This window comes from Eurosta solidaginis, chromosome 1 (genome assembly GCF_040869045.1).
Source record: "Eurosta solidaginis isolate ZX-2024a chromosome 1, ASM4086904v1, whole genome shotgun sequence".
Taxonomy (NCBI): domain Eukaryota; kingdom Metazoa; phylum Arthropoda; class Insecta; order Diptera; family Tephritidae; genus Eurosta; species Eurosta solidaginis.
In genome coordinates, this window is record NC_090319.1 from 14917184 (window position 1) to 14932776 (window position 15593).

The following is a 15593-nucleotide window of genomic DNA, read 5'->3' on the forward strand; positions in this document are numbered from 1 at the left end:
TCGTTTAGGTATGTAGATCTATCTGTTCACTATATATTTCTTATCTTATACAGCCGATTATTTGGAGATTACGAACGGGATAAGATTATTGTTCAGCCCCATTCATGAAAGGTATGAAGTCTTGGGCACAGCCGAAGACAGTCCCGTCCTTACTTGTTTTTTTTTTTTTGTATTGAGGATCGCGTTTTAGCCCTGGGCAGAAACTAGCTGTGTCCGTTTAATTACGCACATACATATGTATGTATAAGAAATGTGTTCTCTACACTCAGAGAAAAACGCCGTTCTAAAATCTAGCACCACCGAACTCAATTCAAGATTTTCATGTTCTTACTTTTTTGTTCTTGAAACACGACCGACCTGTTATCAAAACAACAACCTTGTTCTTGAACTGACAACCATTTTCTTGAAAATATAACGGCTGGTCTTAAAATATGAACAAATGTTCTATTAATGAGAACAATGTTCTTAAATTAAGAACAATGTTCTTAAATTAAGTTCAAGTTAAAAGAAACGGTAAAATTCGTGTGTACTACAATGCTAAATACAACATTTGGCACAAACTATTAAGCAGTCGTAGTGGCCCAGCGGTTATGATGTTGTGCTTGCCATCGCTTGGCGCGAGTTCGATCACCGTCAAACTATAACATTTTTTAAAGCACTTTTTTAACTTTTATTTTTCGTTCAATTATTTTTCCATTCACTTATGCACAGATAATTCTCAAACTTTTTATGAAATGTTTTAAGTATATATGCAGATTACATCTTTAAATAAGAATAATTTCTCAATAAGAGAAACTTAAGAAAAAATGCATATTATGCATTTTTTCTTAAATTTTTGGACTATAATAAACATTTTTTGTTATAAATATTTTTTATTTATGACAAAAAATTATTATTAATAAAAAATAAATGGGTACCTACTGAAAAAAATACTTTCCCCTCCCATCAATGATCAAGCCCAAATCGTTCTTGAATTGAGAACGAAAACTGTTAAATCGACCACAAGTCGTTATCGAAGCGTGAGAACGAAAAATCTTATTTTAAGCACAAATCTTATTTTCACACATCAATACCAAACTGGTCATAAAATACGAACGGTGTGCTTGGAAAAATTGTTCTTAAAACAAGCCCATCGGTCACGAGTTAAGAAAAAACGTACTTAACAGACTTTTGTCAACGAATGTTCTTAATTTTGAACTTGTTTCGTTCGTTTTAGAACGATTTTTTTTCTGAGTGTAATATCAATCTTAATAGTTTATTTTCTTTTGCTTCTAATTGCATAAATTTCTTAAATCGCAATTTAAATTTTTTAATACGATTTGGATTTTTTCTTCAATAGTTGGTGGTGCATGAAATGAATCGACTGGGTATGATTGTCGACTTGTCGCACGTCTCAGTGCCGACAATGTTGGACGCGTTAAGCACATCGAAGGCGCCTGTGATATTCTCGCACTCCTCCGCACATGCCATATGCAATAGTTCGCGTAATGTGCCAGATCATGTGCTGCAGAAAGTTGTAAGTGTGTTTTTTTTTTTTTTTGCATTTTAGATATATTTTTCTCTACTAAACATGCATACATACATTTATCTCATTTTCTACACAGTTTTTACAACCTTTAGCATTTTGCCATTTCATTTTCATGCCATTGCATTTGATTTCATTTTGCAAGCAATTTACGAGCAATATATAAGCACTCATAAGAGGATTCACCTCAATCGACCGGCATTGCAAAAAAAAAAAAGAAAAACGAAAAATATTTTCCAGTCGTAGAGCCGCACAGACAAAAAATTCCGAAAAAATATTTTAAGTGCATACACACATACATATGTATTTATGTGCATAGTTATTTTGTATATAGCAAACAAATTTAGAACTTAAGTTTATATATTTGCGAAAAAACTTAAAAGTGAGCATCGCAAAACTTTACTCTCGAGTGTCCTTTTTCTCAATCAATTGGTTAGCTAGTTGGCTGTTTGCTCGTTTCCATGAAAGGCAAATTGTTGGCGTTGTCAGCGGTGGTATGCGGCATTCAAAGCATCCCTTAAATGTTGCCCAATGCCTCACATAGGAGTATTTTAAAAATTTAGTAGCGCTTACATTTTGTAAAGGACATATTTAGCTAGCACAGAGACTTTAACGCTTATTGCCCTCCATCTGTTATTGCTGTTCGAACTTGTTGTTATGCCTGCTGCAACTGTTGCTCATATCTCGTAAAATGCCTTTGCTGTGCAATTGAATGTTTGTCGAATGAATGGTACTGCAAATTGCAACGAACAACACACACATTCTAATACTTATTTAATATACTTAACATACCATCAATAATACAGGGTGCATCAGGTACCTATGAAAGTTTGGATGTGGGCCTTTATATTTCAAACGTTTGGCTTTGTCACTCAATCACTCTAATAACTCAATGGATTTAGATTACATTTGGCCCTGAAAAAAGGAACGGAGGTCCAACGCCCCTAAGAACATTTGCTTTTTTTTATTATAATTCTAACTATATTGATATTAACCAATGGTATAGGGCATTTTGGTCCTTCAAAACAAGGTCTTCAGTAATTTTAGAAATGTGGCTTAAACCCTCTCGCCTTCTAATGAGAAAGCGCGTTCGGTGAAGTTTCGGCAGTATTTAAGAATCATTTTGAGACAACTTCGGAATCGTTTCAAGGTCATTTTAAGGATGATACCGCAGCTATTTCAGAATTGACACCGTGTTATTGGGAAATAGTGTGCGGGATCATTTTGAACTATTTTCAGTAAGTTTGGCGAACATTTCGTGACTACTTCGGGGTAATTTCGAAAATATTTTGAAATTGTTTAGGTACCTTAAAGAGATGATTTCTGGACTATTTTCCGATCGTTATCATATCAGGAATGTTTTGGAATTTTGAAAATATTTCGTGTACATATCGAGAGCCGTAACTATATTAGGATAGTTTTGAAAATTTTTCGTCTATAATTCAAGATCTGGATTTTTTTCTTTAGGGCTTTTTCGGGATCGTTTCAGTTTTATTTTATGATTTTGTTTGAACTCGCCTTGGCTCGTTTCGTATTGTGTTAGAGTGACCACAGCTTTTCATACCAATAAAGTGTATTGGGAGTGTCATCTCCGAGCTATTTCAGAATGATTTTTTGACTATATTGCTATAAAATCAGGACTGTTTTCTTTGTCATTTCCGGACTATTTTAAACAATTTTGGATCTGTTTCATGTCCATTTCGAAATTAGGAACTCTATGAGAACTATTTTGGAATTATTTTGTGTTAATTTCAAGATTCGTTTCGGCACTACCTTCGGAACATTGCGGAATTATGTTGGGGCCGCAGTGTGGGAGCGATGTTGCGCATACTTACTTGCTGCGGTGACGCTAGATTGATTTCAAAATTCATCTCTGCTCATCAAGTGCTCTTTCTGAAGGATTCTCATGAGGTGCGCATGTTGCTGAGAATTTATAAATGTCCGAATTAAAAGCTTTTGGCGTTCCATTGTGCTTAAGGGCGATCGCGTGTTATGCAGTGTAGCTTGGCCTGGGGATCTCAGTGGAAAGTTTCTGGTAGTGTGCTAAAAAATTTTCTGAATATCAACATTTTCGTCGCCTGTATGATTCCTGGTTTTAGGAGTACAAAGACTATAAAGTTCATACGATCTTCTGGCGAAGGCGGCGAATAGTTGGTTAGCTGTCAAGCATGACAGTTTGCTTTCCCTTAGCAAGCTCAGTTACAGGAAAATTCCTTCCGGTTGAATCAGAATGGCGCATACAAATGTGTTGATTTTTCCTCTTTTATATAATTTTATTCGCCTAGTAGGAGACCGAGCTGGTATGCTTTACCATGTAGCAATTTTGGCAGAGTCAGAAGAACATAGTTCTCGCGATTTACCTGTGTACCACGTTTTATAATATCAAATCGTTTCTAAAATGATCGAGATAGTACGTTGAGAATGCTTGCTTCCGTAACGTACCGGATCATAATCCAGTCACGGATCATCAAAATATATTACACTCACCAAAATCTTCGCAGAATATATTTATAGCTACAAAATGAAGAAGACAAATAAACGTTTCGACACCAAAGCGCCGGCTAGTAAGTTGATATATCTAGTTGTGGAAATCGGATATCGTTGTGTTCTTAGTTAACCGGTGCGTTAACTGTTTCTGCGGCAGTAATCTATGGAAGTGCGTTCCTGCTCGGGCGTCATTCGAAATATATAAGATGAACTTGAGTATGGTCAATTGTACAAACCTTTAAATACCTGATGCACTCTGTATCATAAACCCATTTTCATATAAGTATATTGGAATGTTTAGATTCTATGTACATATATTTATATTTCCTGTTAGTATTTGCATACATATGAACATATGTATATTGATATATATTTCGGTTTGTTTTGGCATCGTTTCAGGCGGTCAATGGCGGTTTGGTGATGGTCGCATTCTATCCACATTTCCTTAGCTGCTCGAGTCATGCGACACTGGAGGATGTTATTGGTATATAAATATAATATACAATACACATATGCATAAGTATGTATGTATGTGGGCACACAAATATGGTCGGTGTATGGTTTGGCAATATGCACAAGTAATAAAATATCAAATATCCAATATTATAACTATTAATATTCAGTAAAATGGAAAATCGATGCGACTGCTGATATTAAATAGCAACCCAGCGAAAACTGCCTAATACTGTTTTCACACAGAAACTTAATGATCTCATTTCACCTTCTAATGAAATCATAAATTTTGTGCTTTCACACAGAAGTAACTGCTCGATTAGTATGAAGGATGAAATGTCAAGCGAATAAAATGACAATGCTATATGACAGACAATCATGGCGGAACGATACAAGGTGGCAGCATGGTGACATACCTACAAACATAAAAAAATTCCATGTACTTGTAAATTCGATGGACAAATGTCAAAATCGTGCTGCGCCGGTAGTTGATGTATTAAATCAAATAAAAAAGGTTATAATCAGCTGTTCGATGCGGCCACCTTGTATCGTTCCGCCATGTAGACAATGACATTTACTTTGACAAATGACATTTTTAAGCACTGAACACACCAAAAACTAAGAAGCGGAAGGCTGCCAACAGAGTTGCATTGTGCTTTTGACTTCATTAGGTATTCGATAACTACTAATGAAATAATTATAGATTCGAATTTTGTAGGGAAGATTGAGCTCAATAAGCGTCTTAATGTAGAAAATTGCCTTTACTATTCAATAAGCCGTCTGTGTGAAAATAGTATAACGCATTCACGTATACAAATGCAAAGTCTTGAGCTGTCATCTCCTCTACAACAAAAAAAGTTTGTTCTTGCTATGGCGGAACTATACAAGGTCGTAGCACGGTGACAGCTGATTGTTCTTTTTTAATACGATTTCATACATCAACTTCCGGCGCATTACGATTTTGACATTAGTCCATCGATTTACAAAAACAAAGTACATGAAACTTTTATTTATGTTTGTAGGTATGTCACCATATACACGACCTTGTATGGTTTCGACATGGTTCTGGCTGAATGTCAAAGAAGGAAGGCGAGATATAATTTTTGCTTTATTGTCTATTATATGCATTCCCATTCATTTGTTCTTTTTTTTTTTTTAATGGACGTTGTGGCAGCGCGCTGCCCTCAAGTGACCCAATCCTGTTCACGCGATCGATTTATATATATATATAATAACTTTTTTTTTTTTTTTTTTTTTTTTTTTTTTTTTGCCGAGTCTTTGATGGGCAGCGGTTTGTCAAGCGTCACGATCTGAGACTGCTCAGCTACAAAAGAAATTTCATCAGCCAAGCGTAATACTTAAAGAGAACAGAAGCAAACGTATTATACATTAATTTAGAGAGGTGAGAACAATCTTTTTTATAGAAAAAGGGGAGTCCGAGCTATCAAATGTGTTTGAGTGAGAGTTATAATCTTGGCATAAACGCCGAAAAGGTTCATTTTGTTCGAAATTCGTTCTACATTGTTTCAGCAGAAGAGGTTTGAAGTGTCTCGATGTCCGAGAGGGAACGTAAAAGTTCACTTCATTCAGAAGGAATGGGCTCGAAATTGATCCATTTAAAAGTGTTGTCATAAATATTACACCAAGCATTTCCCTTCGACTAGCAAGAGTTGGAAGATTGATAAGCTTTAATCGATTAGTATGAGGTGGAAGATTAGTTAAAGAGTCCCATTGGAAATTTCTTAAGGCAAATAGTAAAAATTGTTTTTGTATTGATTCGAGACTGTCTGCATGGACTTGATAACGAGGATTCCAAATTATCGAGCCGTATTCTAATATTGGCCTAACTAATGTTGTAACAAGTAAGGAAGGTTAAGTTCGGGTGTAACCGAACATTACATACTCAGTTGAGAGCTATGGTGACAACATAAGGGAAAATAACCATGTAGGAAAATGAACCGAGGGAAACCCTGGAATGTGTTTGTATGACACGTGTATCAAATGAAAGGCTTTAAAGAGTATTTTATGAGTGAGTGGGCCATAGTTCTATAGGTGGACGCCATTTAGGGATATAGCCATAAAGGTGGATCAGAGTTGACTCTAGAATGCGTTTGTACGATATGGGTATCAAGTGAAATGTGTTAATGAGCATTTTAAAAGGGAGTAATCCTTAGTTCCATAGGTGGACGCCGTTTCGAGATATCGCCATAAAGGTGGACCAGGGGTGACCCTAGAATTTGTTTGCACAATATGGGCATCAAACGAAAGGTGTTAATGAGTATTTTAAGAGGGAGTGGGCCTTAGTTCTATAGGTGGACGCATTTTCGAGGTATCGCAATAAAGGTGGACCAGGGGTGACTCTAGACTTTGTTTGTACGATATGGGTATCAAATGAAAGGTGTTAATGAGTATTTTTAAAAGGGAGTGGGCCTTCGTTTTATAGGTGTTCGCCTTTTCGAGATATCGCCATAAAGGTGGACCAGGGGTGACTTTAGAATTTGTTTGTATGATATGGGTATCAAATGAAAGGTGTTAATGAGTATTTTTAAAAGGGAGTGGGCCTTCGTTCTATAGGTGTTTGCCTTTTCGAAATATCGCCATAAAGGTGGACCAGGGGTGACTCTAGAATGAATTTGTACGATATGGGTATCAAATTAAAGGTATTAATGAGAGTTTTAAAAGGGAGTGGTGGTAGTTGTATATGTGAAGGCGTTTTCCAGATATCGAGCAAAATGTGGACCAGGGTGACCTAGAACATCATCTGTTGGATACCGCTAATTTATTTATATATGTAATACCTGCCAAGATTTTAAGGGTTTTTTATTTCGCCCTGCAGAACTTTTTCATTTTCTTCTACTTAATATGGTAGGTGTCACAACCATTTTATAAAGTTTTTTCTAAAGTTATATTGCGCGTCAATAAAAAAAACCAATTACCTTACCATATTTCATCCCTTTTTTCATATTTGGTATAGAATTATGGCATTTTTTTCATTTTTCGTAATTTTCGATATGGAAAAAGTGGGCGTGGTCATAGTCGGATTTCGTTCATTTTTCATACCAAGATAAAGTGAGTTCAGATAAGTACGTGAACTGAGTTTAGTAAAGATATATCGATTTTTGCTCAAGTTATCGTGTTAACGGCCATGCGGAAGGACAGACGGACGACTGTGTATAAAAACTGGGCGTGGCATCAACCGATTTCGCCCATTTTCACAGAAAACAGTTAGCGCCATAAAATCTATGCCACTACCAAATTTCAAAAGGATTGGTTAATTTTTGTTCGACTCATGGCGTTAAAAGTATCCTAGACAAATTAAATGAAAAAGGGCGGAGCCACGCCCATTTTTAAATTTTCTTTTATTTTTGTATTTTGTTGCACCATATCATTACTGGAGTTGAATCTTGACATAATTTACTTATATACTCTAAAGATATAAAATTTTTTGTTAAAATTTTACTTTAAAAAAATTTTTTTTTTAAAAGTGGGCGTGGTCCTTCTCCGATTTTGCTAATTTTTATTAAGCGTACATATAGTAATAAGAGTAACGTTCCTGCCAAATTTCATCATGATATCTTCAACGACTGCCAAATTACAGTTTGCAAAATTTTAAATTACCTTCTTTTAAAAGTGGGCGGTGCCACACCCATTGTCCAAAATTTTACTAATTTTCTATTCTGCGTCATAAGTTAAACTCATCTACCAAGTTTCGTCGCTTTATCGGTCTTTTGTAATGAATTATCGCACTTTTTCGGTTTTTCGAAATTTTCGATATCGAAAAAGTGGGCGTGGTTATAGTCCGATATCGTTCATTTTAAATAGCGATCTGAGATGAGTGCTCAGGAACCTACATACCAAATTTCATCAAGATACCTCAAAATTTACTCAAGTTATCGTGTTAACGGACGGACGGACATGGCTCAATCAAATTTTTTTTCGATCCTGATTATTTTGATATATGGAAGTCTATATCTATCTCGATTCCTTTATATATGTACAACCAACCGTTATCCAATCAAACTTAATATACTCTGTGAGCTCTGCTCAACTGAGTATAAAAAGTGCTTTAGTTATGTAAGGGTCGTTAAATTCTTTTGACCACCGTTTAACATATGCAAAAACACCTTTGCCTTTATTCACTGTAGCATTAATATGAAGATTGAAACTAAGTTTGGAATCCATCAACCCTTCTTCTTGACAGATTGCACGCGTCAAAAGATATTAATATTATTAATTTAATTAGTAGTTTAGTGCACGTGTAATAAATGGGTCTGACGAAAAAATACTTGGCTTATAGGCCTATAGACAGTTTTAATATTATCCATAGTGGCCGATCTAATGGAAATGTTGTTGTATATATAATAAAATTGAAGGCCGATATGCACTGGCCGCAGCTGCTGAAAATGTTATTATTTGGAATTTGGGGTAAGAGTTGGACTGCAAATTATTTATGTAATTAAACTGAAACTGATTTTGCGTTTACATTAGATTGGATGAACGTGCATTGACGCTGCTTCGTGATAAGCAGGAAAATACCGCACTACGTGCCTCACCCGATCGCATACATATTGACAAAGTTTTTGAGCTTTTTGACTTGTGTGCCCCCGAACAATCTGTATGCACATTGGCATTGCATAAGAGTGTGGTGTCCGTCCTACGCTTCGATGATATGGGCATACGATTATTGAGCGGCAGCCTTAATACCGAATTAATTGTGGTGAATATTGTAGAACAGGCGGGACCTCAAAGTCTCATTGGTCATAACGCGCCCATAACGGACGAACATTTCTTACAACATTTTGCTGCAGAACAACACATCATTGTTAGCTGTTCATAGGATGATCAGATAAAATTGTGGAATTTAAATTTTGTAAATTTTATAATTCATTTTAAAAAAAATTTATAAAAAAAGTTAAGTGTTATTTTATTCGCTAGATAATTTGTTATTTATTCCATTATATATGCATTAGGAATATAATAGGGGGACTCATGAACGCATATAAACTTATAAGGTGTAAAATTATATCAATTTACACACGCGGTTATATGAACGCACCTAGTAACACTCTTGATAAACTTGATTGTTTATCAGCTGTATTATTGCCAAACAAAATGTTTTTGATTGTTATACAAATTAAAAAATGCCAAGATTAAGTGAAAAATAAAAACCAAACCGCCTTTACTTGCTGATGTTGGAGATTTCTGATGAAAATGCCTGCTGTAATGTCTGCAAGGTTGCATTCCTTTGAGTTTACCGCGTTTACACAATGAAATATGCGCGTAAATTCATACAAATTGTGTAAATGATTTTTCATACAAAATTTGACAGCTCGTTTACGCACTAGATAAATTTATACGTTTACACACTTTATAAGGCATTTATACGGTTACATGAGTCCCCCTAATATGCTATTTATGCCATAACGCTAAAGCATAGCTTTATGACATCGTTGCTATATAAATCATGTTATATATGGCATATGAATAGCATATTGAAAAGAGAAAAATATATGAAAGCGTAATAGCAGAATTTAGTGAACATAAAAGAGAAGGCTGCTCACATGTATAGAAAAATATACGTGATGATTTGTCACTCTGTTTTAACAAACTGATGTAAACTTTTTGAATTTCTCACGCATAGTTTTTGTAGTACTACGGATAGCTTATGCATTATATAACAAGTAGCGTTCTAACTGGGAACGTATAAAAACACACACACATACACATATGCACTTATGCTCATGCAAAACCACACACAACCAAGAAAAAAATTTACATTGTTGCACAACAGAGATGACAAACAATAAAATGTCCAAGAACCTAAAAGAAAAAAAGAAAAGAAATTGTTCAACAAAATAAAAAAGTTATTGAAACACATTAAAACAACAACACGTGGGAGTTGCGCAAAATTAAAAGCAACAAATAAATAAAAATAAAATAAAGAGCAAAATAAATATCATATTGCACTATATTCACTGGGACATATTTACATCGAATTTGTTTGCCTAAAAATTGCTGCATTGTATAGTAGTCCCAAATCGAGTATGTATGGCATAAACTCAGTTTCCGTTTTCAAGAATTTTTAACAACAACAAGTGGTTCGTAACATAAATAAAGGTATCGGAAGCCCATAAACGTGCAGTAAATATGGCAACCCTTAGTTTTTGCGAAGAGATCGAAGTCAGCTGCTTTTTCACTAAAATGTTTAACAGTAGTAAGGACGAGGTAGGGGAAAGCAAGTCTACATTTACACTGCATAAAATGCATTTCCTCATACGAATGGCTGTCCGTAATGACTCATTTGATCGCATTTGGCATGCATACATCCACATCATACGCTTTTGACATTTCCTTATTTAAAGATATCCCGTAGGGACCTAATGGTAAAATAACGTTTCATAATCTTGGTGCTGTACCAGATTTATAAACGGCATTTTCCGCTAGTTTTTTAAATCCAATCTTACAATTCTACCAAGAACAACATTTTATTTTTGATATTTTTTTTCAATTACGTCGGTGTTTCCTGGCAACGAACTGGTGTGTTGGCAGTCGACTCTTGCAGGGAAGGTTAAGCGAAATGCGAATCAGACTTTCAAAACACTTATTTCGAAGTCCGCTTTTGAGGCTAGTGGAAATATAGTATAAATAAAATATATGTTGAAGTAGCTTTACATTGAGCTAGAGTCTTGAAAATTGCAACATATTTCAAATACCAATGAAAAGTAAACGTAAGAGGAACCCGATGGGTCGCGCAAGGAACGAGACGGTTGCAAAATTTAGTTAAAGATATTAAATTTTTTGTTAAAATTTGACTTCAAAAAATTTTCGCTAATTTTTAATTAGCACACATATAGTAATAGGAGTAACGTGCCTACCAAATTTCATCATGATATCTTCAACGACTGCCAAATTACAGCTTGCAAAACTTTTAAATTACCTTCTCTTAAAAGTGGGCGGTGCCACGACCATTGTCCAAAATTTTTCTAATTTTCTATTTTGCGTCATGAGGTCAACGCACCTACCAAGTTTCATCGCTTTATCCGTCTTTGGTAATGAATTATCGCACTTTTCCGGTTTTTCGAAATTTTCGATATCGAAAAAGTGGGCGTGGTTGTAGTCCGATTTCGTTCGTTTTAAATAGCGATCTGAGATGAGCGCCCAGGAACCTACATACCAAATTTCATCAAGATACCTCAAAATTTACTCAAGTTATCGTGTTTACAGACGGACGGACGGACGGACATGGCTAAATGGATTGCTTTTTTCACCCAGATCATTTTGATATATAAGGGGGACTCACGATAACATATAAACTTATAAGGTGTAAAATTATATCCATTTACACACGCGGTTATATGAACGCACCTAGTAATACTCTTGATAAAATTGATTGTTTTTCAGCTGTATTATTTCCAAAAAAATTTTTTTGATTTTTATACAAATTAAAAAATACCAAGATTAAGTGAAAAATCAAAACTAAAACGCCTTTACTTGCTGATGTTGGAGATTTTTGATGAAAATGCCGTCTGTAATGTCTGCAAGGTTGCATTCCTTTGAGTTTACCGCGTTTACACAATGAAATGTGCGCGTAAATTTATACAGATTGTGTAAATGATTTTTCATACAAAATTTGACAGCTCGTGCGTAAACTAGATAAATTTATACGTTTACACACTTTATAAGGCATTTATACGGTTACATGAGTCCCCCTATAGAAGTCTATATCTATCTCGATTAGTTTATGCCGTTACGGATTATCGTTATGCGAACAAAGTTAATATACTCTGTGAGCTCTGCTCAGCTGAGTATAATTAAAATAGAATATGTTGCAGAATTCCGGTAGGTAACGCATGCATTGACATATTTGGAGAAGCCGAAATTTGAATCTTGCCATCGATTTTGAAGCAAATTTTCGAGGGGCTACCCACTTGAAACTAAAATAAAAGTTTAGCACTAGGTAGTGCAAAAACTTGTAGGTGGCTCGCATGAAGATAGATGTTTAAAGTTTGCTACAAACTGGCGGAATCTATATATCTTATAAAATAAAATAAAATAATGGCGATGAAATGTAATAACTTCCCACAAAACGCTCTCATTTGAAAACGGTTTTTTGCTTTTCAAAACTTAGCTGTTTGAGATGGTTAACTTCGATTTAATGTAAATGATTAAACTATATTGGCATGGAAAATTACTTAAAAATGGTGAAAAAACCAAACTTGTACCTAGCTATACATCAACAACAAACAGAATGGAAATAGTTCATACTTGCAACTAAAATTTGAAATATTAACTTTCGTTCTGCTTTAAAAAAAAGTTGATAAATTTTTTTTAAATCAAAATTGTTGAGGCAAAAATTACTTTTTCTCTCCGAAAAAAAGCAGTTTGTGCGTGTGTTCGCTGCCAAACATCCAGTAAAACATGCGTTCGGCGGGAGCTTTTCACCACATCATATTGTAACGAATATTAGCAGCACTAGGGGATACTATCAACTCTAAGCCGATGCTAAGCAGTGACTTGCATGCACATCAATAATTCAATCATTATTATACACATATGTACATACACGCAGCGGAGAAGTAACGCACAACCACATGCATAAATCTGAGATACTCCTGAAAGTATGCAATGGTTGTGCAAGTGCCGCTCACACATACAAACACATGCAGATATCTTATCTGAGATGCTACCAAATGTATGCAATTATAATTGTGTTCACACATACACGCGCATATGAGAAGCTAAAAACGTAGTAATTTTATAGCTGATGGCCAACTAGTAGATTCTGGAAATGGAAGCGCCTGAAAGATGCGAAGGAGAAATCACAGAGTATAAAAAGACAGCAACAGTGGAGGCGCGACAATCAGTTTGGTTTAAGCAAGCTATTGGTTGCTAAGTATAAGTGTTATTGTGAAGTACTTTAATAAAGGCCATTTTTGCATTATTCAATATTGGAGTTATTTATTCAACAGTTTAGCGATTCCAACGTTAGCAGAGAATTTGGAATAAGCGGAATTTCAGTAAATTCGTTACAATATGTTGAATTAGATCAAATGGTGAAAAAGGCCAGCGAGCGAAAGCATGCCTGCTTACATATGTATGTAAGTATGTAGGCATTTTCATTTCACATCGTTTTGTTTTCACATATACATTTATACAACAAAACCGATTAAAGGAGCATACATATTTTGAAATATACTCTTCTGCTAAGTATTTTTAATGATTTGTAAAGACAAGATTAAATGTATGTTCTCCACACAAATTTCCAAGATAGCTGCACAGACACCCAGAAGTGTTTCTAGTTTATTGGGAACTGCACGCAAGACCGCTAAGTTCTAAAAAATAGTATTTAGGGAGAAATACACTCGGAGTGTTTGCTAAACACTGCAAAGAACAAAGTTAGTACAGAGCAATGTCTGGTGGGTCTGTAAGTATTTTTCAAACTTTGTATAGTCAAGTTTTTGACAGTGGAAAGATCCGTTGAGAGCACTGCATGTGTGTATATAAAAAACGCAAATACCATCCGAATTTTTATGGAGCAACGAGGCGGCGGTCGTTCAGGTTTACGATGGCCTTAGATCGTCTATGGGCATTATGGGATTTAAGTCTGTATTGATATTTCCTTTATGCATGCCGATTTTGAGGACGATAACTATCTCTTTAGATCTATGCCATAAACTTGCAATTTGGGACCATTGTGCATTGTAGAATTTGAATAACCAACAAATTGTTGTCTTTGTCATACATGTAGCTCGCCCATTCATCGTATAAATTTGTTAGGTAAAATCCATACATTTATTGTGGATTTGTTTACACGAATTATGTATGCCGCTAATTTGTTTAGTGAATCTATTATTTTAATGAGTCTAAATATGTTCACATTATTTGCCAAATAGAATCTAATATTGACTTTGTTGTGCATTGAAATAATAAAGCGTCATAATTAATTTTTTATGCAGTAATTTGGTTTATCTTTAATTGACCAAGCAATGTGAATGTTAATGTGGGTAACATGTTGGAAAAACTTGACAGAAAATATTTAATACTGTAACGAACTTAAGGAATTTCCTGATAACTATACACCTTCTGCTAACGTTCGAATCGCTGGACTATCGAATAAATAACTCCAGTATTCAGTATTGCAAAATGGTCTTTATTTAGACTACCCTGGGATTAGTAAAATTATACTTCACTAATTGCGTGTTCAAATCAAACTGATTAGTTATTCCTCAGATTGCGCTGCTTTTATACTCTCTGTTACCTCCTTCGCATATTTCTCATTAGGTCAAGACGTTTCACGCACGTGCCTTCTAGATCAAGTTGTATCTCATGCTTGGTTACATAGCTATATACATGTATATCTATAGTTTAGGTTTTTCTTCTAGGCATATGCGTGTGTATATGTGAGTAACCACTTCTGCTCTTAGCTGCCGGCTACATAATATCTCAGCTTCAAGCTGCTGATGATACGTATGGAATATTCTTCTTTGCCTTGTACATGAGTGTGGCTGCTTTCTTTAACTTGTATATGTACATCAGTGCCGCTACTTGCAGTTTTTTTGTTGTGGTTATTTACTATCAGCATAGTGATGCTAATATTTGTCACAATAAAATAACTCGATTAAAAACCCGTATAATTGAGTAGTCGTATGCTATTAATTTTAATGTCACTATAATAAGCCCCAGAAAGCTAGAACGACAAATTTTATCATTAACGGATGTCGACCGCTGATTGAAATATCACACTGTCTCGGCTGTCGTTTAAAAATCGCCATATTCAGAAAATTTTTGCAAAACAGTCTATTTAGGAGTTTGCTTTAATACATATTGACTTTGGACAGGAGGTTTTTGAAAGAAATTCTGAGGATAATTACCTGCAGGCGATATATTGAGATGTTGTAATACTTCCGAAATTTTCAAATTTTTAGTTTAAGGATCAAACTAGCCTCCTCATTTAGAAGTGGGGAATATTCTTCATTTCCCTTATATATAGGAAAATAGTTCCAATTTACAGAGCTTTGATGAAACTACAATCAATTTCTGATTCGCATTTTAAAGAAGTAAATTTGAGAAATAACGTTGAGATTAAAACTATTACTATGTGCAGACATCATGTTTACCATCCGACTTT

The 15593-nt window shown here is 35.0% G+C and overlaps 1 protein-coding gene across 16 annotated transcripts in view; it reads left to right on the forward strand.

Annotated features, from left to right (window-relative positions):
- The window catches only part of LOC137249585 (dipeptidase 1), a 704181-nt gene that overhangs the window by 645917 nt on the left and 42671 nt on the right, over positions 1 to 15593 (forward strand). For all 16 annotated transcript variants that reach the window (XM_067781335.1, XM_067781306.1, XM_067781279.1 and 13 more), the window contains 2 exons: positions 1340 to 1516; positions 4412 to 4496. In XM_067781335.1, the coding sequence (XP_067637436.1) occupies positions 1340 to 1516; positions 4412 to 4496 (262 nt within the window). The remainder of the gene's footprint in view (positions 1 to 1339; positions 1517 to 4411; positions 4497 to 15593) is intronic.